The sequence below is a fragment of the Miscanthus floridulus genome, chromosome 3, assembly GCF_019320115.1.
Source record: "Miscanthus floridulus cultivar M001 chromosome 3, ASM1932011v1, whole genome shotgun sequence".
Classification (NCBI taxonomy): Eukaryota; Viridiplantae; Streptophyta; class Magnoliopsida; order Poales; family Poaceae; genus Miscanthus; species Miscanthus floridulus.
Window position 1 is genome coordinate 144,017,393 of NC_089582.1, and position 24,115 is coordinate 144,041,507.

Below are 24,115 nucleotides of genomic sequence, written 5' to 3' on the forward strand. Positions count from 1 at the left end.
TTCTAACATGTCGCATGTAAATCATGTAATATAATGCGTCCGCCCCAATTACTCAATATTTTTAAAATCCAGGTCCTCACCTTTTTTCAGGCGTGTTTATAGTGTATGATGGCGTACAAGCCACAATGCCACAGGAAGATACACCGACTATCTGGCTTTATGCAGTAATTTTTTTCCCCAAACACACCCTCTTGAGCAAGATGGGGGGCGGCCACTCACAGATAATAACTAGTAGATTGGCGCGCGCATCCGCGCGCCTGTGTGCCTGTAAATGGAGATTTTGTGTAACAATGGGCGTGTTAGAAATCTAAGTGAACTAAGTATAAAGTTGAAAGCAGTACAATGTTCAAGTGCGCAATACATGTATGAAACTGAACTGTTCCATGGATTTAGTATATTATGAATTGAAGACTTAGAAAAAAGTCATCTAGCCCTGAATCATTTATCCTTTACTCATCCTTGACACAACAAAGCAGTACAATGAAGAAAAGCTAGCTGATCTACATAGAAGAGTCTATACAATAGTAGACAATATCCTGATCATACACAAGGCCCTCAGAATATGTTCAACCAGTTACACAAGCATATCTCGCTTACATTTATGGTTATGGAGATCATGGTGGTCTCCTCTTCAGCCTTTTTGAGATCAGTTCATGGTAATCTTCTTTTAAGACTCCCTTGGATAAGTGCACAAAAGTATAGAAGAAGCTGAGGAGCCAAGTTATATATACGTAAAATTGAACGCAGATGTTGATCAATGGCTGGCCATTTGTTTGGGGGCTTCAATGTGTGCCCTCTTAATGAGCAGCCTGTGTCCTGCAACAATAAATAATGGATGACCACAACGTCCATAATCTGTGTAGTGTTGAGGTTGTTTAAGATCGATATGACGAACCGGACAAATTGACATCAATCTGAAAATGAAGAGCAAGCAAATTTGAGATGTTAACGCCATTGAAGTGCACCCTTAATGTGTTAGCTGTCTATGTATATTGTATGTATACCCTACAAAAGTAAATGGAAATGGCAGTAGATACCTATGTCATGAATAGAACCTAGAATTGTATATGAAACAACACTGCTAAAAAAAACAGTTTCCGATGTGGGCAATCTGATTTGCCTTTCTATCTGCAAGGATAGCTTGGGAAAAACTTGTCTTCTTAACCGCCTTAGAGTCTTAAGCAACATGTCAGAGTTCCTATGAATTCCATTCGAATCCAAGAGGTTTTCATTACAGAAATTCTTAGTATGTTCCTCTAATTAGTTACATCATCAGTTAACTGAGCTATATTATCTTATGATACGTGTACTATATATAACATATCAGGCACGGATCAACTTAACTACTGGTGCATCCAGAATATGGAGAAGGAAAAATAAGGCAAAGATGAGGTCAGTAAAGCAGCAAAACAGCACTAACCAAAGCTTTTTTTTCCTGGACACTGCATTGAACCTTAGTGGAACTTACTTCGATATAGACAAGGTTCCTCCTTTGTAGCTTCATTACTAATCTTTTCTAAATGTAATTTAGAGGCAGACATGGCAGCACATTCTTTAACCAGTTGGACATTTTAAGTGAGAGTGTTCAGTGTAGTTGAATGGTGCTCATAACCAACTATATTTAAGATTAACTGGAAGCTGCAGGTTGGGCCTAACTATTTTGCAGGAGTCACGCTGTTGCAATTAGACCTCTTTTTGCATAGTAGTGCTGTGAGTTCGTCGCTGTGAGTTCGTCAACACGAGTTCATAAGGAAATAAATGGGAAAATAAACTATTTATTACTTTTTCCCCAACCGTGACCAACAACAGCATCACTGAAACTATAAAGATTTTGTATTGTTTGCAACAGTCACCAACAACAGTTTTCTAGCAGCAGTTCCATCTATGACTATTATCTAAACCGAACTATAAACTGCTGAGTCCACTATCATCATCATTAGTTGAATTATAAACTAATAACTTCTATCAATATCTGTAATTACTACAGGCAAAGCTATATATGCAGGATGATCTGCTTAATTTTCTATTAGCACCAAACCCATGATTGATGGCTGAAACTTAACAGAGTTTATCAAACTTGGTGGCCCTTTCAGTCCACTTAGCTAACTAAGGTTCCTGAGGTAGTTTTCTATTTACATGCACACATATTCTATACAACATGTTGTAGGAGTGTCAAACATTCGTAAATAAACTAATCCATGAGCTCTAGGATCTATCAAAGTCAAAGGCAATGGATTCTGATGTCCCAATTATTTAATAACCAAACAACTCAACTGAAATACATGGAGTACGTAAATTTAGAGCAACAACTAATGTTGCTGATGAATCGATCATCAGCTGACTTCCCCTTATCTAGCATATTTTCTTAGAAACTATGCCCACAAAACATGTGCAGCTCGGCTGTAGTTTGCAAACATCATGTGAAGCAAAACGAAACACAGAGATAAGTTAGAAAATAAGTTCAGCTAGGGAACTCATACTCATTTATGTTGTACATCATTTTGGGATAGGGAGCAGAAATAGGAAGTTGAAATCATGACGTATGGAAGCAAACAAAAGACCTCCTATTTGGAGAACCAAAGACACATGTACTGAAGTAAATTAAAAACAATAAAGAAAATTAACCTTTAGGCAGCAGGGTAGCAGCTGACATCTGTGATCAGCTAAACAAACCTTGAGCGGTATATTGGAGGAAGCTAGAAAATAAAATCAGGAGCTCATTAGACCTGTATTTATGAAAACTCTAAACATTTCAACTATACTACTGAATTCGAAGCATATGTGCTGTAGTAGCCGACGAATTTTTGGAAATGTTGTCGCTCACAACAGAACATTGATTCAATTATCATGTAATAAAAACGCTATGCATGGCAACTGAAAAAACAAGTAGATGTTGGTTCTGTCCTGCATGGAATGGCTAGCCTGTGTGATGTAATAAACTGGAATGATTGTAAGGTAATATAATGCATGATAAAAGAAAAAGGCCTTATAGCTGTTTGACTTTATCGGACAAATAGAACAACGATGCATAGTGGGTCCCTTAATGGCAGCATGGTTCGTTCTAGATGGTCAAAATCCTATAGCTCACATTGACGCAAATTGCAGGAAAGCAATGAGCTATAAATAAACAATAGTGGTACTGTTGTACAACTATTTATACAGCGTATATGTTGAGATAAGTCATAAGTGGGTCGGCAGCGGCAAGGAGCATGTACTGCACGATAGTTAGATAAGCATATTTGGACCAGCTCAAACTTGATACCATCTTCAATTAGAGGAACTGGAAACTACGAAATCCAATAAGATATCCAAAACAATTTGGAATTTGATTCTGAATATCTTCATGCCATCTGAACACATATTACACCTTATTTGAACACAGAAAACAAAGGAAAGGACATATATATGAGTACATAAGTAGGCAGCATTTCGATCTATTATTATGAAATAATCTAAACTAACATCTAAGGAAGGCAGAGAAAGTGGATAACATACCAAAACGATGAACTGAACCCTAGGTGTCCTCCCGAGGATTGAGTAGGTGTTCCCCCTGGATGATTAAGGGAGCCCAACCTACAAAATAAAGCCATATTAGAATTGGCGTCGAAAAATATGATGACGCAACAAATCTCTTTTGATTTCATTTTGTGCATTTTTTGAGGTACACGATAGAGCGAAGGACTAACTGGATAATTAGTCAATTTCGTTGCATCATCTTAGACAGCAAGCAGTTGCATAGAACTTAGAATTTACGAATGTATCGGGAAATAGGTAGAACTGATAAAGGAGATGGTGCGAAAATACCAATAATCAAGAAACATGATCAATCTTCCTCTGAAATCATCAAATTCTCCAATAAAAACCGGCATCAACAAATCTTGTCATGGAGAGACCTGCGTTGGCAGCTGCCACCTGAGAAAAGGTAACCACATATTACCTGAGAACCTGAAGACAAAAGGAAGGTGAACTAAGACCATTAGGAATTGATAAGCTAAACTTTGGGTGGCAAGCATGTAGCTTATCAAGCTCTCCAGAGTATTAGCACATATATTTAAAGTTAACTTCTGAGGCAAATATGTGGACTGCTATATCTGGAATGACCATAGGCATGAATAGTGTAGCATGGCATATACAAAACTCAGGATGTTAGTAACAGTAACAACATGCTATTAGTATGATTCCCGTATACAAAAACCAAATTTGATAGCGCAAGATTATTGACATCTCAGTGTTATAATATGTCTGCTTCAAAAAACAAAAACACATACACTGGCACTGATATATGCAGAAAAGAGATTGAGACTGAATTTTCTAGACTCAGTATCTGCTCCATGCACCGAAAAGAAACATTCCTTATTATAAATGAGGCATCTGGCAAGTTGCCAACCTGTGAAGCAACCGTGTTATGGTTTATCCTAACACAGTTCTGTTTTTAATCTGCACTATTTTCATCCAGCATCATAGTTTAAAGGGAGGAGGGTAAGGCACCTGGTGGCGGAGATCGATAGCATCTTTTTCACCTTGGCTGCTCCATTTGCATCCATAGAAAAAAGAAGATGGAGTATGGATCTACAGAGAGGAGAAGATAGAGCACCATAGAAATGCCCCTGTTCTTGCCCAATCCAGAACCCTAGAAATCAAAATCCCCAAATATCAGTGCATCCCCTAACCATAACGCAAAGAGATAAGGCCATTTACTTACCTAAGACGCCGACGGACCAGTGGATCATGTGATTCCAAATATCCTGTGGGGGAACTAACGGATCCGGCCATGGAGGCACTGGATCCAGTCATGGAGGCCCCCGATGAACCCCAGCAAAGGTGGACGACAAGCACGCAGATCTCCGGTTGACCCCAGCGCCGGAGTGTGAAGGAGAAGAGGAGCAAGGGAGGGAGGCCGCCTTTACCTGGGGTCTGCTCGCGCCGGGTGGTCGCCGAGCCGCCCGCGCCGGCGGACGCTCGGCGGCCTCCACACCGGCGCCCTCGCCAGCCACGCCGCGCCAGGGCTGTGCTCCGCCCGCACCCCGCGACCAGCGGCGTGGCCGTAGCCGGTGCATCGCCGTGGGAGAGAAGGAGAGGAAGGGGAGGCGCGAGCGGCGGCGGCGGCATCCGTGCGAGCCACGGGAGGAGTGGGGGAGAACGGGGAAGTGATGAGGCCGACTCTTTTTTTTTCCTATAGAAGGATCTGGACCCAAAATCGGAAGCCGCAGTATATATTTGATGGATTGGCTCCAGAGCAGAAGCCGGATTATGCTGAGAGAATTACACGGGAAGCTAGTGGATGCCAATAAAGAGTGGTCGAAGCTGAGAAGCTGTTGCAGAAGCTGTTGCTTCGAGCGATCTGGGCCACCAAACGCGTGATCGGACGGCCGAGGCTATTTTGGGCGACGTGGAGGGTGGCGCAGGCGGAGGAGCTGGCCATCTTTTTGGCTTTTAAATCCCCTCTATATGTTGGATGAGTCTACAAACAAAAAATAGCTGAATAAACTCATCCACATTTTCTAATCTTGATAGTTAGTAAAAAATAATAATTAATAATATGTTATATTAGTGCTTAGTAATTATGATGGTTAGATTAGTTTTGATTAGTATGCGTTGAAAATCTAGCTCTGTCGGGTTGTTTTGGTACAGTAAACAATATTTTAGTGCACATGTAAAATCCATAGCTAGCTCGAGCAGATTATTTTCTTTTAACGAGACCGGAGGGGCAAGTCCCTACTGATTAATATATACAGTCCATTACGTGCGCCATCACGCGCGTCGGCAAATCACCTGGTTAAGGCGCAGATAAGAAATATGTTTAATCTTTGCATGGAAACAATATTAGGAGTTTAATGTAGAAATGTCATGCACAAAAGCCGAAAGACTGGAGCTTTTTTAATATGGTGCCGGACACAGATACTATTCATACTTTTGAAATCATGACACTTTCTATACGTGGTAATAAAGAATTTACAACGCAAAATTTAGAACAGCGTCTTAAAACCTCAAGGCCACACAAAGCACTGTAAGCTAACACTGGTGATTAAGAACTTCCACACTACTAAAAACCTGACAGCCGTAACATACCTGAAATAATTTCAAAGTTACGAAACTGAGTTAAAACCCTCGTGGCATACTGAAACATGATGTTCAAAATGGACACTAAGAAGCAGAATGCACATGAGATACCAGTTGATCAGGTTCTCCATTTTCCTCAGCTGCATCTTCAAGTTCCTCATGCTCCATGACCTGCATCCTTTTGAAAGCTTCAACAAGAGCCATGTCTGACTTGTCAGCATGATTCAAGTACTGGTCAGCAAGAGGATAATGGCCCCTGCACATAAAGATTTATGTTATTGCAAAAATTTTACTTAATCAAAAACTGTGAGGTGGTCAGGGCTCAAGACTCAGAGCAGATGCAATAATGGTGACATTACTCTTTGCAACAAATAAGCAGTTTCTGTGATTCAATGTTTTTTTTAACTTCTGGTAAGCAATATGGTAGAACAGAACATAGTAGTTTGTGTGATAATGTGTACCTCTGAGAAGCAATGTTTTTTTCTACGGTCAGAGCAACCTGCCAGTCTTCAAATAAATTTGGATATTCAGAAGGATCTGGTAGAGACTCTGCAGCTTTTGGATTAATCTGCATACAATGTACAGTAAAAGAATAAGATAATAGCATGTTTTTTTTTTTCGAATGGCACGACACTTTTCAGTAAGAAGACTAAGATGGGAACATTAAGAAATTACTTTACTGAGGTCGTTTCTCCAAATTGCTACTCAGCATGTTCGCTTGTTGGTTTCAGCCAGCCCAAACCAGCCAGCCAACAGTGTTTTTCTCTCACAATAAACCAGCACCAGTCAGCCCAAACCAGCCCAGAAACCAACTAGCGAATAGGCCGACTGTCTCTGGTACTTTGCTAGGAAGATATGATCGTGCCATTAATGCAGCTTCAGGTATACGGTTACTGCAGAATACACAAGATAATGTTTAGCTCTCAAAGAAAGAGCAGCAAAACAAGGATTTAATCACAGGAAACAAGATTTACCTGTTTACAAGCAACTGTATGCAATCTTCCACTTTACCAAGCATAAAAAGGCAGAGGAAAGCAACATTGTTTTTTCCATGTTCTGTTGCCAAAGAAGCAAGCTTTTCAATTCCTTCAGCATCTCCAAGAGATGAGTACAGTAGCAACAAGCCACTTAAATCCTTCGCTTGAAGAAGGCATTCCTCCGCCAACTCTAGCTGCAATGTAGAGTTGTGGCATACCCATGCCAATAAGCTATCATTCACGAGCTAATACAGATAGGATATGTTCAATTTAGGTCATCTCTCAATTGACATCATTCTGATTCGTTTGGAGAGTTTTGGCAAGGAAAACATATTCCATTGAAGTATTGAGAAGATTAAAGGGCCGGACCCAAAACTATTTGATCACCAAAAAAAACAAACGTCAAACTACACAAGAGGCATTCCATTCTTGAAAACTTGTTTCTCAGCAATGTAGTTATTTAAATGTCAAATACAAACTTTCATAAGGTTTAAGAGCCAAGCTTGCCTGTGGACATGGCGAGTTCGCCTAACTGCTTCCATTTAGATTGACTTTTTTCTTCTATGGCGATAGCCTGTACAGTAAATAGGCATGAGAGGTCTTATAATATATGTTAGTAATTTTGCAGCAATGCAGTATACAATACCTCAAATATAGTCTATGGTATTAGAAGAAAATTAGTGACAATATAATCAGTACCTTTGCAACTTCTAATTTTGCACGCTGCACAGCTAGGTCAACGCTCGGGCGATGGCACAAGGAGACGCTCGTCGACGGGGGCGGCCACCGCCGGGGCCGGCGGCCGTGGCAGTGCCAGTTCTGCGCTAGTGCACCACCCGCGCCGAGGTCCGAGGCCCGGCCGATCCAGGACGGCCATCGATGGAAACGCGAAACCCTAGGTCGGCGTGGCCGCGGCGGCGGGGGCCGGCCGCCTAGGCCTGGTGCCGCGGGGCAGTGCGCCACCGGAGCCGAGGCCGGGGCTAGGGCCGTACCGGCGCCACCTGCGCCGGTGCGCCGCCCAAGCGGGGGCGGCGTCCGGCGATGCGGTGCGGCGCCGCCAGCGCACAGGGGAGCGGCGGCGGTGTGGGGAGGTGGAGGATGAGGGTGGCCGCAGCTACGCCGCCCCGCCTGTGTGTTCCGTGCGCTTCGGCATGGCGTCATGGATCGAGAGAGGGAGAGGGAGAGAGAGAGAGCGAAGAGGAGGAGGGCGTCGGGGTCAGGGTCGGGGAGAGCCGGCGAGGGCTTCGTAGCGGGCGGGTACGCACTGTAGCAACGGTGGAGGCAGTCTGGACCGTGGATCGCTGAATCGGACGTCCAGGGGAATTTCGGGCGACGTGGCCACCTTGGCTGGCGGCCAAAGCTCGCCGGCTTAATGATAGTAAATTCATATGTATATAAACATAACAAGAGAACTTTGAAGAATATAGATTCGGGGACAAGAGAATGTAAAATAGAGAGGAGAATAGACTACCATGGCAGTTGTACCAAGTTGTTTATCATAGCACTCCTTCCGTCCAATAAATAAATTCCTAGGATTGTTTTAAGCTAAAATTTTGTAGAGTTTAATTAAATTTAAAGAAAAAGAGCACCAGGTTTTTGACGCAGTTCTGGGAAGGGGGTGAAGGGTAATGCAAAGGACGGAGAATGGCAGGGCAGCTGAGCAGGGGCCGGTACATGAGCAGTTGAGTTGAGCACGCACGCCTGGGAGGTGTGCGGTGGAGTCGTGGGCTGGCCACACGGGCCAGACGCCTCCTCGAGCCCACTGCATCGGCTCTTGGGCCTTGTATAGGCCGCTCATTAGGTCCGTGCCGATGCTTGGGCCGGGGGTCGGGTTGATAGGGTCACGGGGCTCTCGGTTCGTTTCGTTTCGTCCAGACCAGGGCCCTCGAAAGCCTCCGTCGTCGTTGCGCTGCATGTGAGAATGAGTGAGACGACGGTGGACGGACGGGGAAGACGCGCGCAAGCGATGGCTGCCGCGAGCAAGCGGACGAAACGTGTGTCGAGCAAGCGGCATCCATCCATCCATCCAAATGTCTACGTACAGCCTTAAATCGTTTCTTTCAAGGACGGAAAGTGACTTATACTGGCTAACTAGGACCTGACGCTGCTGATGAATCAATAATGAATTCATCTGAATATATAATACGAAACCTGCAGTTTGTTACGACTTACGAGTGGCTCGCACTCCCAGCGAATCGTCGCGCGTAGAGCTAGGAATTGGAGAACTGCACTTGCAGGTCTAGCATCGATCATGGAGGGTTGCATTGCAGGGGCTTCAATTCGTCGTTGTCAACCCTTTATCTTGTTTCAGTTCCTGATCGATCGATTCCTGAGCAATGTGTGGATTCCACTGTCTGAACCCGACAGTGCAAGTTGTCGTTGCCTTCTCTTTTTCTCTTCTAACCCTTTGGTGAAACAAAGGACGATGATGCATGCCAGAGTATCTTCAAGAATGCAGAGTACTGACCAACACAAACACAGCCTGAGCTAGTTTCTACTGCATGCCGATTGCCGACGTTCATCAGACAGAGCGAGCCTAAAACTTATTTTGCAGGTAGCTACTTGCATTGCTTAGGTGGGTTGCACAAGACAAGCAACCAGAGTTGCTGCCCTCATCGGATGGGTGCAATGTGTGCGTATGCTCGTGCGTCTGGATAAGACAGCGACACACCGCCGACGGCGAAGCAAATGCATCCGCAACCGCATCCACCTTTCCGTTTCCGCCGGGCTTTTTATTTCCAGCGAGGATGGGTGGTGTGGCTGCCGCTAACCAACGCTTCTTCTGCTACTAGGAGTAGCTTCCAGGTGAAAGCGATGCATGGCCGATCCCACATATAATCAGCGACACATCTTTCAAATAATTAAACAATCCATGTACGCACGCATCTCGCCTCACCTCATCATCGTCCGTCATGCCTGAAAATGCTTAGTACGTGTACTAACTCGTTCTAGAAGCCGGGATTGAATCATCCAATCCATCCACACCCTCCCATTATATTACGCTCTCAGTTTCAGGTTCTGCCTCCTGTCACTGCTACTTTTAGTCATATCAGGGATGATGGTGATGATGATCTGGCCTGCTTTGAAGCTCCTCAGGGACTAGTTTATGTTAGTGGCGAATCCTATAGGTGGATAGTTCTTGTTGGCATCCAGCATACGAGCGTTTTAATCTGCCTCTAGATTAATTACCGCCAGTGGTTGGAAAATGGAAATATGAATGGTTGATTGGTACCAGCAGGTGCAAATCAAAACAGTTTCTCGATGGATACCTTACTAGGCTGCAATTAGTAAAAAAAATCCATGAGGGGATAAGCAGGCTGCTGAACAACACATGGAAGATGGAACCAAGAATAATATGGACATTCATCCGGTGCTGATTTTGTAACTACCCACCAGCTTATTATAATCAGCGCGTCACCGCCTCACCGAGCTAGATAAGCAAGGAATCCAGTGCAGAGAATCAGAACTCCGCCCTTTTTTCTTTATGCATGTTCTTTTTTAATTCCCATTTCAGCACAGAGAACCTTATTACACAACGCATCTTGTTACAGAAGTGGTGACAGTGTTGCTACAACATCTTTAGTGCTAAAATGACGAGGACCTATCTTGACACAAAATCTTTCCAATCCGTCGTGTAGGGAGGCGCGACGTGGAGGGGGTCACGCGTCGCATCCTATGTAAAATCACCTAATGTATATAATTGCTATATATATGTAAATTTGATAGTAGTAGTTGGAAAAAAAAATTATACTCTCTCCATCAAAAAATGGTAATAGTAATAAATAGTAGGAAAAGTCATATAGAATAGATTTTTACTATTAGTTTCTCTTATAATATTAATATAAAGTCGGCGGCTAAAAAAACAACAATATCATCTTAGAGGCACTTTTAACACAAATTTATCTATGTAAGTGTCGGGGATCAATACGAAAGTATCCGAAAAGGAGGAGCTAATGGTAATCAACATTGATTCATCCGAGCAGTCAAGAGCGCGACTACAGCTCCAACCGACCCTAAGACGCGCGGGCTCCGCCTCGCCCGACCTGTGAGGAAGGGCTTTGCCTCGCCCGACCCCGAGGCCATAATCTCCGCCTCGCCCGACCTCTGGGGCGGGATCCGCTTCGTCCGACCCCGTGGGTGCGGGCTCCGTCTCGTCCGACCCTTTACCGCCGCCAACGACTCCAGGTCCAGGTGTATGGGCCTGGGTCAAGACTATGACATTAAGGAAGAGAATGGCACGTCTCGATATAACCTGTGGCCATGACAGGCCATACTAGAGGGTTCACATCAAGAACAGCGTCAGGCGTGCCGGTGCTGTTCCGCCTAATCCTCGTACGAATGGTGACAGACGCATCAGTTCCCCACGACGTCTGCCAGGACGGGATGGAACGCCATGATCGACAGACGACGCCTGCGCGTGGTGCTAGTGATGGACAGGGCCGCGATGTGGAGCTGTCCTTGTTGACATCTACAGGGTCGGCGGGGCCCGCATGAAGAAGAAGAACGACCCAGCGGTCCTGAAGGGCTTCTCTCTCTCGTTCTTCTCCTTTTCCTTCGATGTAACATGTGCTTTCCCTTGGCCTATAAAAGAAAAAGCAGAGCGTTCCCTTAAAAGGGGTCGATCTGATTAAAATCGATCAATCGAGATCAACACAAGAAGCAGGATACGAGCACTCGGCTGAGCAGCAATCGAGCTCTCAACACCCGTTCACTCACATAACCAGAGACTTGGGATTCTTTCTCTCTCGGCCGTTTGTACTCATACTACAAACTTTCAGTGCTATTAACACGAGCAACAGCGACGAACTGGACATAGGGACTTTTTGCCCGAACCAGTATAAACCTCGTGTCCTCTAAGCACACCATCCGAGTCAGACGCGCAATAATACAAATTTACCCGTCCACGGTAACTCGAGACACCGACAGTAAGTTTTACTATGCTCTAAACTATTTTCCTCGAGTCTAATAGGGCTAGTGCCCGAACGGCCGGACGCAGCTACGATGCCTACACTTGCGGCGCATCGGATGCCTCCGTGCTCACAGATCCTACGCCAGCGATCGCGTCCGACAGCCCGCGACCCGTCTCGCGCCAGCGACTGCGTCCGGCCACACGCGACCCATCCTGCGCCTGAAACCCATCCCGGCTGCGCCCCGCGTCAGCTTGCCACGCTCCTCCCCTCTCACCACGACGCCATCCCCCGCTGCGCCCCTGTCCTCCGCCGCACCCCTTCTCCGTCCTAATGTCTCATCTCCTCTGCAACATCCGTCCGATCATTGCAACATATGCAGTATACTCTTGAAACATACTTGTATACTTATTGCAACATCCAGATGAAACGGTTGCAACATGCATATGAAACAGCTGAAACATTTAGAATATATATTTGCAACATACGTCTGAAACAACTGAAACATGTAGAACATACACTTGAAACATACTCCCTTTGTCCCTAAACGTTTGTCACCACGATTTGCGTGCCAATAACTTTGACTCGATTTATAGAAAATACGTGCAACATTTCTATCTCCAAATAAAATTATTAAAAAAACTAGATTTAAATATCTATCCAATGATACTAATTATGTATCATAAGTATTAATATTTTTTAATATATATTTAGTCAAAGTTGTTTCTCGGGAAGCGAAAACAACAGACATTTAGGGACAGAGGGAGTACGTGTGTAGCTATTGCAACATATGCAACACCAGATCATTTTGTAACATCCAGATAAAACACATAAAACATACAGATGAAACATACATCTAAAACGCGTGAAACATACGATTGCAAAAGGCTCATCAACACGGAGTTCGATGCGACATAGTGACGCAGACGGCGGTGCTAGTCTAGGCGTGAGGCACAGGCCTCGGCGATGGTCGCAGCAGGTGGATGATGCAAGCGGCTGCGAAGGACGGCACTAGACCGGGTGAGAGGCGCGATTCCGAGCACGAGTCCCGGTGGAGGCGGAGAATCCGCGTCGGCTGGGTCGCACAATGGGAGGGAACGAGCATCGTGGGTATGAGCGAGCGACGCGAGGCGGACCGGGCCGTCCAGCATTATCGTTACCACTTTTGGACGGAGGGAGTAATCCCCAGAGCGACGCTATCTTGACACAAACCTTCCCAGTCTGTTTATCTGTTTCTTCACATCCACATCAGGGAATAACGCAAGTTGGATGAGTACGACCTCCGACGTACCTGGTCAGTCTTCTCCCCACAAACAAAAAACGTTTTAAACGTACACAAAATTCCAACCGAGGAGGAGCTGCAAAGATGCCTGCACCACTACATATTCATATGGCTGCCAATGCTCTGTCTCTAGCTCATCCCATTTTCATGGCTTATTCATTCATTTATTTATTTACAAGGGTGCCGACGTGCCGTAGCGTATTATATCTTTGGAGTTTGGCCTAAAGGAAAGGGAAAATTGTTCAGAGTAAAGTAATAACTAATAAGCGTGGCAGGAATTGGCAGCGGATTTCGGATGAGATTTGCAGCTGGTTTTTCTCACGCTGGGCTGCTATGATCCAAACCTCAGGTGATCTCTGTCCACCGATCTGCTTCGAGAATCAGGATAGCTACGCGACACTGCTCCGATGGAATCATTGAGGGCTTCAGATGAGCCGTGTGCAGGTTATGAGTCACAACTTCAGAACAAGGATTTACCTTTTCACAAACTCCGTCTGAACTCAACTTTTGCTATAACAAAGGAATAATCTCTGACAATCTTCAGCTCACGAGTCACACCTTCAGAAACACTCCCTTTTCAGAAACTGCATATATACGACGCACGTTCAACTTGAGCCCTTGGATTTGCCTCGAACGTAAAATTCGCGCGAAATCCAAGACAGACATGTAATAATACAAATTTATTCGTCGGTGGTAACTCGAGACATCGATAGTTGGCGTGCGTAGGGACCTTTTGCGCGTCTCGACATCCACTTCCGGTCTCGGATGGCCAGTAATGGCGTCAGCTGGTCCCGGGCGCGCACATGCGTTTCGGGAACCTAGACTTCATCGTTACGACGGAGGGAGGGTTGGCGCGGGCTCCCGCCGCCGTCCAAACTCTCCACCCCACCGGCCTCGACGCGATCGCCAAGGCGCTTGAGGAGCTACAGCTGCGCGCACCGGAGGCCCGCGTCCTCGGGAGTGACCAGCTCCTCGGCTTCGACTACGGGAGGTTAGAGCACCAGCTCGGCGTCTTCCTGGGAGCCCGACCATCCCGGGAGCCGCTCTCCCTAGAATACCTCACCCAGAGCGCCCCGACAGCACCACCTCACCTTCTCGTTTGCCAACGTCATGATGTAGCTTGCCCGAAGAGAGCCGCTCTCCCTGAAATACCTCATCCGGAGCGCCCTAACAGCACTCCCGTCCGGTCTCCGCAACACCGCAGAGACCGTTGGCCACCTTGTGGCGCAACGCACGCCTCCATTCCCCGCGAACGACGAGTTCGTGAGGATGACCGAATATGTCGCGGAATCTTTCCACGACCTCCTCGCGGGAGAATCGGGGTCACCCTATGACTCTGACTCCAGCAGGAGGAGCCATCACCCTTCTCGTGAATGTTTCGTCGCAGGTACCCCCGAGAGACACGTCGAAAGCAACCATGAGGGAGAGGCTACCCAACGAACGACCTCAACGACGAGGTTGAGAGGGATGCAGGGGCCTCACCTCGCCTGCAGGTGGAGCAGCTGAAGGCTCGGCACCAAGGGCTCGAGGAAGCACGACTCCAGCTCGAGCAGGAACGCGCGAAGCTCGAGCGCCATGGAGACAGCGGGTGTGCGCGCGTCGTGGCCCGCGACGTGAACCAGAGGATCATTGAGGACGATGAAGCCCTCTCACACTTTACCCAGGCAAGCCAGAACATCGCTGCTGAGGCAGCCTTGCTTCGAGGGCTTCCGGGGCCCGCAACGCCCGAGGATCGCCGGGCCCATCGCGAGATTCGCACACTGCTCGAGCGTGTGGCGGCACAACAGGCTGAGAGCTCGCTGTCCCGATGACGCGAGATCGATGCCTGCTAGCGTGCACCCTTAGAGCGACCCAACATGGACGTGTCAGTCCACTAGGCACAGCGAGACGACAGGCCATGCACCACGGTCCCGGTGCATGAGCGTCTCGGTCGCAACCGTGACGCACGCGACACCCTCGATGCCCGCCGGTGTGCCCACGGCGACGCGAAGGAGGGGCCAGCTATGGCTACCACCCTCGTCGTGGCGGACACTACGACAGCGACGAGGACCTAAGCCCGAGCCCCGACTTGCTAGGACCTCAGGCCTTTGGCCGACACATCCTCAACGTCGCCTTTCCACTGTAGTACCGACCGCCGACCAACATCCCAAAATACTCCTAGGAAACAAACCCCGGACTGTGGCTCGAGGATTATCAGCTTGCTTGCCAAGCCAGTGGAGCGGATAATGACGATTTCATTATCCACAACCTTTCATTGTTCCTGACCGATTCGGCGCGAACGTGGTTGGAACACCTTCTGCCCTACAAAATCCAAAGTTGGGCGGATCTAAAAGAGATCTTTGTGGGAAACTTCCAGGGCACATACACGCGTCCTAGGAACCCATGTGATCTTAAAAACTACCGACAGAAGGCCGGGGAAACTCTTCATGGGTATATCCGGCTCTTCTCCTAGCAGTGCAATGAGCTGCCTAAAGTTGCCGACGCCGACGTCATATGAGCCTTCCTGTCTGGGACCACCTACAAGTCCCTGGTTCACAAGCTAGGATGTAAGGGCCTACAAACCACCAAGGAGCTCCTCGACATCGCCACCAGCCATGTCTTAGGCGAGGAGGCGGTCGTAGCGATCTTCGACCGCCTCAAGGGCAAGGCGAAGCGGGATGAGGACGCTGGCAAAGGTGCCTCTAGCCGTCCCAGCAAGAAGAAGAACAAGCAGCGGCGCGAGGGCTCGCTCGTGGTCGCCGCCGACCGCAAGGGGGGTCGAAAGCCCGCCAAAGGCACCTCGGACCACTTTGAGAAGCTACTCGAAGGACCATGTCTGAACCATGCTTTCCCCATCAAACATCTATATAGGGAATGTGGTCTCATAAAGCAGTTTTTGTCCGAAGGCTCCAACAAGGGGGAGCATAGGAAGGACCCCAAGCCATCCACAAATGACGCCGAGGGGAAGGACGGTGACTTTCTGATGCTAGATGGCTGCCTCATGATCTTCGGAGGGTCGGCGGCCTATGACTCCAAGCGCCGCCAGAAGCTCGCGTGCCATGAGGTCTATACGACCAATCCAGTCGTGCCTACCTTCCTCTGATGGTTGGAGTCTGCCATAACCTTTGATCGGACCGACAACCCGAAAAGCGTCCCGTAGCCGGGACGATATCCGCTCGTGGTTGACCTGATCATTGGCACGAAGCGACTCACCAAGGCACTGATGGATGGAGGCAGTGGCCTCAATATCATGTACACCAAGACGCTCGACGCCATGGGCATCGACCGATCGCATATCCGACCGAGTAGAGCGCCTTTCCACGGCATCATGCCTAAAAAGCAGGCCGTACCACTCGGGGATCTATCCAATTATAGGACGGAGACCCTTACCTTCGAGGTGGTCAGGTTCCATGGAACCTACCATGCCATCCTGGGACGTATATGCTACGTGAAGTTCATGGTCGTCCCCAACTACACCTATCTAAAGCTAAAGATGCTGGGTCCATGCGGGGTCATCACTATTGGCACCTCCTTCCAGCGCGTCTACGAGTGCGAGGTCGAGTGCTACGAGCACACCGTGGCAATTGTCGCCTCCAAAGAGCTCGCGGCCATCAGGAAAGAGATCACCGAAGAAGCACTTGACCCCAAGCGGTTGGCCAGGTCTTTTGAACCTGTAGAGGGTGCCAAGGAGGTCCTCATAGACCCTAGTGGCTCCAAGGGCAAAGTGGTACGCATTGGCACCACGCTTTCCTCTGAATAGGAAAGCGCGCTCATCGACTTTCTCTACGCCAACAGAGACATCTTTGCGTGGAAACCCACAGACATGCTAGGCATTCCTAGAGAAGTCACCGAGCACGCCTTGAAGATCAAGCCAGGTTCCAAGCCAGTGAAGCAGCGCCTGCGTCGCATCGACAAGGAGAAACGTAGGGCGATCGGTGAGGAGATTGTGAAGCTTTTGGTGGTCGGGTTCATCAAGGAAGTATACCACCTCGAGTGGTTAGCCAATCCTGTTCTTGTACATAAAAAGAGTGGAAAATGAAGAATATGTGCTGACTACATGGGTCTTAACAAAGCGTGTCCAACGGATCTGTTTTCTTTGCCACGCATAGACCAAGTAGTCGACTCAACCTCAGGGTGCAAAACCCTTTGCTTCCTTGATGCATACTCCGGGTACCATCAAATCATGATGAAAGAGTCTGGCCAACTCGCGACATCTTTCATCACCCCATTCGGATTGTTCTGCTACGTCACAATGATGTGAACCATTGAGGCCTCACATGGATGACATCGTGGTCAAATCTAAATGGGCTGACTAGGTCATAGCCGACCTAGAACAGACCTTTGCAAAACTCCGAGCAAATAGCATCAAGTTCAACCCCAAGAAGTGTGTTTTTAGGGTCCCAAGGGGTATGCTGCTAGGTTTTATAATTTTTTAGCGTGGCATCGAAGCCAACCCAGAGAAGATCTCGGCATCACGAGGATGGGCCTGATTGAAAGGTCCTAATATGGCTAGACGGGGGGTGAATAGCCTATTTAAAAATCTACAAATCAACTAGAGCAATTTGATTAGTATGACAAATAGCGAAATGCAAACTTGCTCAGCTCTACAAGGGTTGCAAGCCACCTATCTAATAATTCTAGTTGCAATGATTACTAGGCACACAACTTACAATGTTACTACTCACTAAGAGCTCTTAATCTTGCTACTCTAAAGAGCTCCACTAGATGAACTTAAAATAACAAAGCAAGCTCTCAATTCTAATTACACTAAAGAGCTTGCCACAACTAGTTTGCAAGAATATAAATGAGTGAGTAGGGTGATTATATCGCCGTGTAGAGAAGTAAACCAATCACAAAATGAATACTAAATCAATCACTAGAAGAATACCAAAGGGCAAGAGACAACCAATTTTTCTCCCGAGGTTCACGTGCTTACCGGTGCGCTAGTCCCTGTTGTGTCGACCAACACTTGTGAAGGGTCGAGATGGCGACTAGAGGGGGGGTGAATAGTCTTTTCTAAAACTTAATCGCGTCGGCTAACCGATACAAATGCGGAATTTAAACTAACGGTCTAGCCAAGACTACACCCCACTATATATGTTTACTAGCACCTTGCAAAGATAACAATTATGCAACAAAGGTGCCGGGCTAGCTAGAGCTCTCCTAAACAATTCTAGGAGCAAGGTCACACAAACCTATGCCACTAGTACTTTAAACAACAAGGGAGCTCCTACACATGCTAGTAAGCAAAAGCACAAAGCTAACTAAGCTCACTAGCAATGCTCAATAACAAGGCAACCAATGCCTAATTAGAGAGCGCAAATACTTAGTTACACAAACTAAGCAATGTGACTAACAAGGTTACTAAAACCAAATTAGCCACGCAAGGGAGCTACTTCTATGCTACACAAGCAAGAAGGTAATTAGCAAGCTACACAAGCTATCTAATTACAAGAGCAACTACACAAGCTTAATATGTATAAAAGTAATTGCAAGCTTGTGTAATGGGGATGCAAACCAACGGGAAGAACAAGGTTGACACGATGATTTTTCTCCCGAGGTTCACGTGTTTGCCAACACGCTAGTCCCCGTTGTGTCGACCGCTCACTTGGTGGTTCGGCGGCTAATTAGCATCACCCGCTAAGCCCGCACGTCGGGCGCCGCAAGAACCTACCCCTTGAGTGAGGGTAGCTCAATGACACGCTTTACTAGAGTTGCTCTTCGCGGCTCCCGCGGGGCGAGCACAATGCCCCTCACGAGCACTTCTCCGGAGCGCCGCACAAGCTTCTTGCGCGCTTCGACGGAGACCACCACCAAGCCGTCTAGGAGGTGGCAACCTCCAAGAGTAACAAGCACCACCGGCTTGCAACTCGATCACCTAGTGCCACTCGATGCAACCTCACGATGCAATCGCACTAGAATCGCTCACTCACACAATCGAATGATCACTATCAAGTATATGTGTGATGGAGGGCTCCCAAGCACTCACAAGCATGGACACTAAGTCCCTTGAGGTGCTCCACACCAGCCATGGCCGAGGGCCACTTCTATTTATAGCCCCAAGGGCTAAACTAGCCGTTACCCCTTCACTGGGCAACGGTCGGGACGACCGGACGCTCCGGTCGTGTTGACCGGACGCTGGACCTCAGCGTCCGGTCGCCCACAGACGACCACGTGTCCCGGTTCCAACGGTCACTTGACCTGACCGGATGCTCCAGCTTCAACTGACCGGACGCTGAACCCCAGCGTCCGGTCGTTTCCAGTAAGCTCCCGAGCATGACCGGACGCGTCCGGTCGAACGCGATCGGACGCAGCCAGCGTCCGGTCACTCTCCAGCGACTGCTACACTCCACGTCAGCGCGACCGGACGCAGCCTGCCAGCGTCCGGTGCATTTAGATCCAGCGTCTGGTCAGTTGACCGACGCCAGCATCTTCTCCATTTTCTTCACCCTTGCTCAAGTTTGCTAACCATAAGAATTTGCATCCGGCACAATAGAAAATAGACATTCCATTTTCCCGAAAGCGCCGAATCCCGCCTCGCAAGCTCGGCGGGAGGGAGAGAGGGACCCAAACCCATCTCACCCCTGCAAACACCACCTCCTTTGTAAATGTGCCAACACCACCAAGTGTACACCACCATGTGTATGTGTGTTAGCATTTTCACAATCATTTCCCAATGGATGTTAGCCACTCAACTTGCCACGCCACTCGATCCTAGCGACAATGCAAAGTTAGATCACTCGAGTGGCACTAGATGACCGATATGCAAACAAGTTTGCCCCTCTTGATAGTACGGCCATCTATCCTAAACCCGGTCATAAACTTCTCTACACACCTATGACCGGTGAAATGAAATGCCCTAGGTTATACCTTTGCCTTGCGCATTCCATTCCATCTCCTCCAATGTCAATGCAACACATGCACCAACACGATCAACAATGATATGATCCACTCCATATCATCACATGATCATATTGGTTCATCGATCTTGACTCTACTTGCTCTTCACCGTTGCCATCGTCCATCGGCGCCAAGTCTCGCTCAAGCTTCACCGCCACGCGGTCCATCACTCCAAAGCCTTCGACTTGCCCTTCACGCTTGCAACCGGTCCATCAAGCCAAGTCTTGTCTTGATCTTCTCCACCTTGATCACACGACTCAATGTCATGTCTCATGTGCAATAAGCTCCTTCATCATCACATGTGTGAGCTTTGCAACATCTCCAAGCCATTTTCACCTTCATGGCATATGTTGCTCACACACATGTACCTGTGGACTAATCACCTGTGTATCTCACATAAACACAATTAGTCCACCTAAGTTGTCACTCAATTACCAAAACTAAACAAGGACCTTTCAATCTCCCCCTTTTTGGTAATTGATGACAACTCTACAAAGATAAGGAAATTAAGCTCTTTTGGATTCATGTTGCTTGCCCAAGCAATTTTACCATGTCAAAATGATTTTGGACAAGTACCATAAACCCGAGATGGTAGTATTAGCTCCCCCTACATATGTGCTAGAGTATTTAATTTGAAGCTTGCACATATGCATAGATTGAAATTGTGGGAGAGTAAATACTACAAAATGATGCTAAGGTGTATGGAATAAACCTTTGAAGCGTGATACCAATCGGAGTTGCACCTTTAAGTTCATCCTTAGCACCATGGTTAGCTAGATATCACTTGATAATAAAACACTAGATACCTTGTGAGATCAACATTAAAAGCAAGGTACTAGCATTACTTGAAAAGCATACCAAGTGTCTAGCTATCATCCTATGCATGCTAGTTATCAAATCATCATCCAAGTTCTACAATTAGCATACACCACACAAGCATGCATATTGAATTAAAAAACTTATGCAATGCAAGCAAGCACATGAATATGCATATATCAAATGCACTTAATCAAAGTTCATGAGCTTGCTCCCCCTACTTGTGTGCTTCTCTTGTCCAAGAATTTTGATCCATCTCTTTTCTTCAATGTTGCTCCCTCTTTGTCCATGTCCAACCTCTATTTCTTTTGTATCTCATCTCTTCCATTGTACATTCTCTCCCCCATTCAATCAAGCTTCATATCTTTGTACAATCTCTCCCCCTTTGTCATCAATTTCCATAAAAGGTGTGCTTCTTATTGATGCAAAGGTATGCACTTTGGGGTAGATGGTTGAGACTTGCATTTTTGATGGACATTACTTGAATATTGGAATGACACCACAAGTAGATACCATTTAGGATTTGCAACTTGTACTACTTGTATCTTATCATTCTATACATGGGTCATCCATTTTATGCACTTAAGATCTTGTAGGTGAGGGATGCATTCTTCATTTGATGATCACTAAAAGTTGAGGATCACTTGTGGAACCATCGTCTACTATGTATAGATACCACTTGTAGGAAGTGAATACCATTTGAAAGAATCTTCTAGTATGGAACCACTTGTTTGATTTATCAATAAAGACCATTTCTTGAACATTTGCTATCTTCATGAGTGCCATTTATAGGATATCACTTGTGAGTTGAAACATACTAACTAGATATCCATTTGCATTGTTGTCTTGTGCTTGTACTCTTATCACTATCATGAGCTTCTATGATTGACTTGAACTAAATTGTTTTGCCTAAGCTTTCAAGTCCGGTTTGAACCAATGACAAGCTTCATCATACCTTTTTTTTAAGGGTTATCTTGTCAATGTTGTACTTGTCACTTGTTAGCAATCCAAATTAAATCAAGTACTTGGGTTTACTAGCTCATGAACCAATTCATATACTAACCACTAGATCAAGTAATCATTCAAGCAATAGTGGTAGGCTATGAATTTTAAACATTTCATTTGTAATGCATGATCCTATAAAGCATGTACTATATGCACTAACCGCATACTAGTAAGGGATGAAATGATCATGCACATTACAATGATACCTTTGCTATGTTGGAGTAGAGGATAGTCACATAGATTCCAATTCATTACTCCAATAGCAATGAGAAGTCCAATTATAAGCTTGGTGAAGACCAATAGATACCGTTTTGAATTCCATTCTTCACCCATATGAAATGAATTCCACTTATGATCAAGTGCACTTTCTTGTTGTGGTTGACTTGCTTTATCTTTTGATCTTTGCTTGCATGAGAGCATCAATATGAGAATACCACTTGAAATGTCATGATTAGCTCTCTTTTGGGTGTTGCTTGCTTTTCTTGATCAACCCTATTGATTTCTTCAACTAAGCATCTTAAATGTTCCTCGGATCACCACTTCCATGTTAGCCTTCCAAGTACCACACTTGGTTTACCTACTCATAGGCGGCAAGCCCCTACACTAGGGAGAAGTGACCTCTCTCCAAGAATCATTCTTGATACTCACTTGAAACAACTTGATTGATTGATCCAAGTGATGGACTTAACTTGATGAGTAACCTTGATTCCTTCTTTAAGTCCTTTTCTTTCTACTTGTTTAAGTCCTTTTCTTTCTACCAAATGATTTCCAATAGTCACTAGAACTTAAACTTCAACTTCATCTTGAGTTTGATCTTGATCTTCTAATTTGAGTACCAAAAGTGTGCAAAGTACACTCCTTAATCACATGACCTTGTACTCTTTGTTTAACATGTTTCTAGATCATCTTAAAACCAAACTTAGGTACCTCAATCACTTGTAAACATGTTTCCAACTTGAGGATCTTTCAATCAAAGTGACTCTAGATCAATCCAATACTTGTCACTTTTATGGCAGATTCTGTACTCTCCAAAGAACTAAGCATATTTCTCAAAGTACAAATCCAAATATCATGAAATTTGGTGGAGATGAGCTTCACTAAGTTATCTAGCAGCCATAAAAATTTTAGCTTCATTTGATCTCATATGAACTGCCAAATTTTAATTCTTCCACCACTGCTACATGCTGAAAACTGCTGCACTATAGCTGACAAGAACCACTCCAAAACCGAAGCATTTCTTATCCAATTTCCATAAAATTTCTACAGCATCTCATACCATAAATCTAGAGCATGTACACCAATTTTCAAGCCAATCCAATAAGATTTGATCACTCAAACATGGCTATGATCACAGCTAGCTCAGATTTTGAATATAGGACAGATTTCAAGCAATTGAGCTATGCTTCATCAAATATGAATCAAACTTGATACTAACTTGTTTGAATACTTCCATAAGACATATATCCATTCAAATCACTTACTAAATGTCATCTCATGAATTTATCCAACACAAATCAATCCAAACTTGATTACTAAGCAATTATCCATTCAAATATCTCATAGCAAGCAACATTGCATATTTATCCAATTCAATCAACTCATATGCACCCAAATAACATGATCAACAAGAGATATACCTTAGTTAGCTCATGATCATCCAATTAGCAAGCTTTATCTCAATTATTTGCAAGCCATCAAATATATCCAAGGAATTACCAACAACTTGAATATGACACTTGTATGTTGTAGCACTTGGACTTCATTCAATTTGTCATGGCATTGGGATTGGATGTGCACTAAGCTTCATATCTTGATTCAACATATGATGATCACTATGAGGACAATTGAATCAAGTCTCCAATGCCAATGGTACCTACAAACAATCATCCACTTTTTGATGGTACCCAAACAAGTTTGGGTCCTCTCAAGTTAGGAGCAACATACTTAGGCGTAGCCTTAGTATGAATAGCGGGATGCTTTGCAATTGCAACCAATGAGGTACCATTGCCATCCTTTCTAAGCATATCATGATTATCAATTGAAATAGGCTTAGAAATTTTACCTAGGGGACATGAATGTGCCATGTGTCCCCTTTCCCGGCATGAGTAGCACTTTCTCTTTGCTTGAGCCTTCTCTTCTTTGCTCATGTGGTGCTTCTCATTGCCTTGCCTCTCATGGGTTGCTTGAGC

The 24,115-nt window shown here is 45.8% G+C and overlaps 1 protein-coding gene and 1 long non-coding RNA gene across 8 annotated transcripts; both read right to left on the minus strand.

The window, feature by feature from the left end:
• Positions 1 to 362: 362 nt before the first annotated feature.
• LOC136542684 (uncharacterized) lies at positions 363 to 5,433 on the minus strand. 7 transcript variants are annotated; one of them, XR_010780759.1, is made up of 5 exons: positions 4,703 to 5,433; positions 4,489 to 4,630; positions 3,805 to 3,945; positions 2,626 to 3,573; positions 363 to 914 (listed from the first exon to the last, which is right to left on the minus strand). It is a non-coding gene; the product is annotated as an uncharacterized lncRNA (long non-coding RNA). The 7 variants fall into 7 exon arrangements; XR_010780758.1 differs by having other exon boundaries at positions 363 to 1,005; XR_010780755.1 differs by having other exon boundaries at positions 363 to 816; positions 896 to 3,573.
• A 466-nt stretch (positions 5,434 to 5,899) lies between these two features.
• LOC136544617 (coatomer subunit beta'-1-like) lies at positions 5,900 to 7,914 on the minus strand. Its single transcript, XM_066536714.1, has 8 exons — positions 7,795 to 7,914; positions 7,684 to 7,695; positions 7,035 to 7,231; positions 6,886 to 6,953; positions 6,736 to 6,761; positions 6,522 to 6,628; positions 6,172 to 6,316; positions 5,900 to 6,069 (listed from the first exon to the last, which is right to left on the minus strand). The coding sequence occupies exons 1-8, from the start codon at positions 7,912 to 7,914 to the stop codon at positions 6,013 to 6,015; spliced, it is 732 nt and encodes a 243-aa protein (XP_066392811.1). The 3' UTR covers positions 5,900 to 6,012.
• Positions 7,915 to 24,115: the final 16,201 nt, after the last annotated feature.

Excerpts from the sequence above, each read along its gene's own strand:
- LOC136544617 (XM_066536714.1), bottom strand. The coding sequence starts at position 7,914 with ATGGCCGTCCTGGATCGGCCGGGCCTCGGACCTCGGCGCGGGTGGTGC. Across the intron at positions 6,629-6,735 it reads GGAGAAACGACCTCAGTAAA|ATTAATCCAAAAGCTGCAGA; the intron begins GTAATTTCTTAA and ends CATTGTATGCAG. Across the intron at positions 6,070-6,171 it reads ATGGAGAACCTGATCAACTG|GTATGTTACGGCTGTCAGGT; the intron begins GTATCTCATGTG and ends AAATTATTTCAG.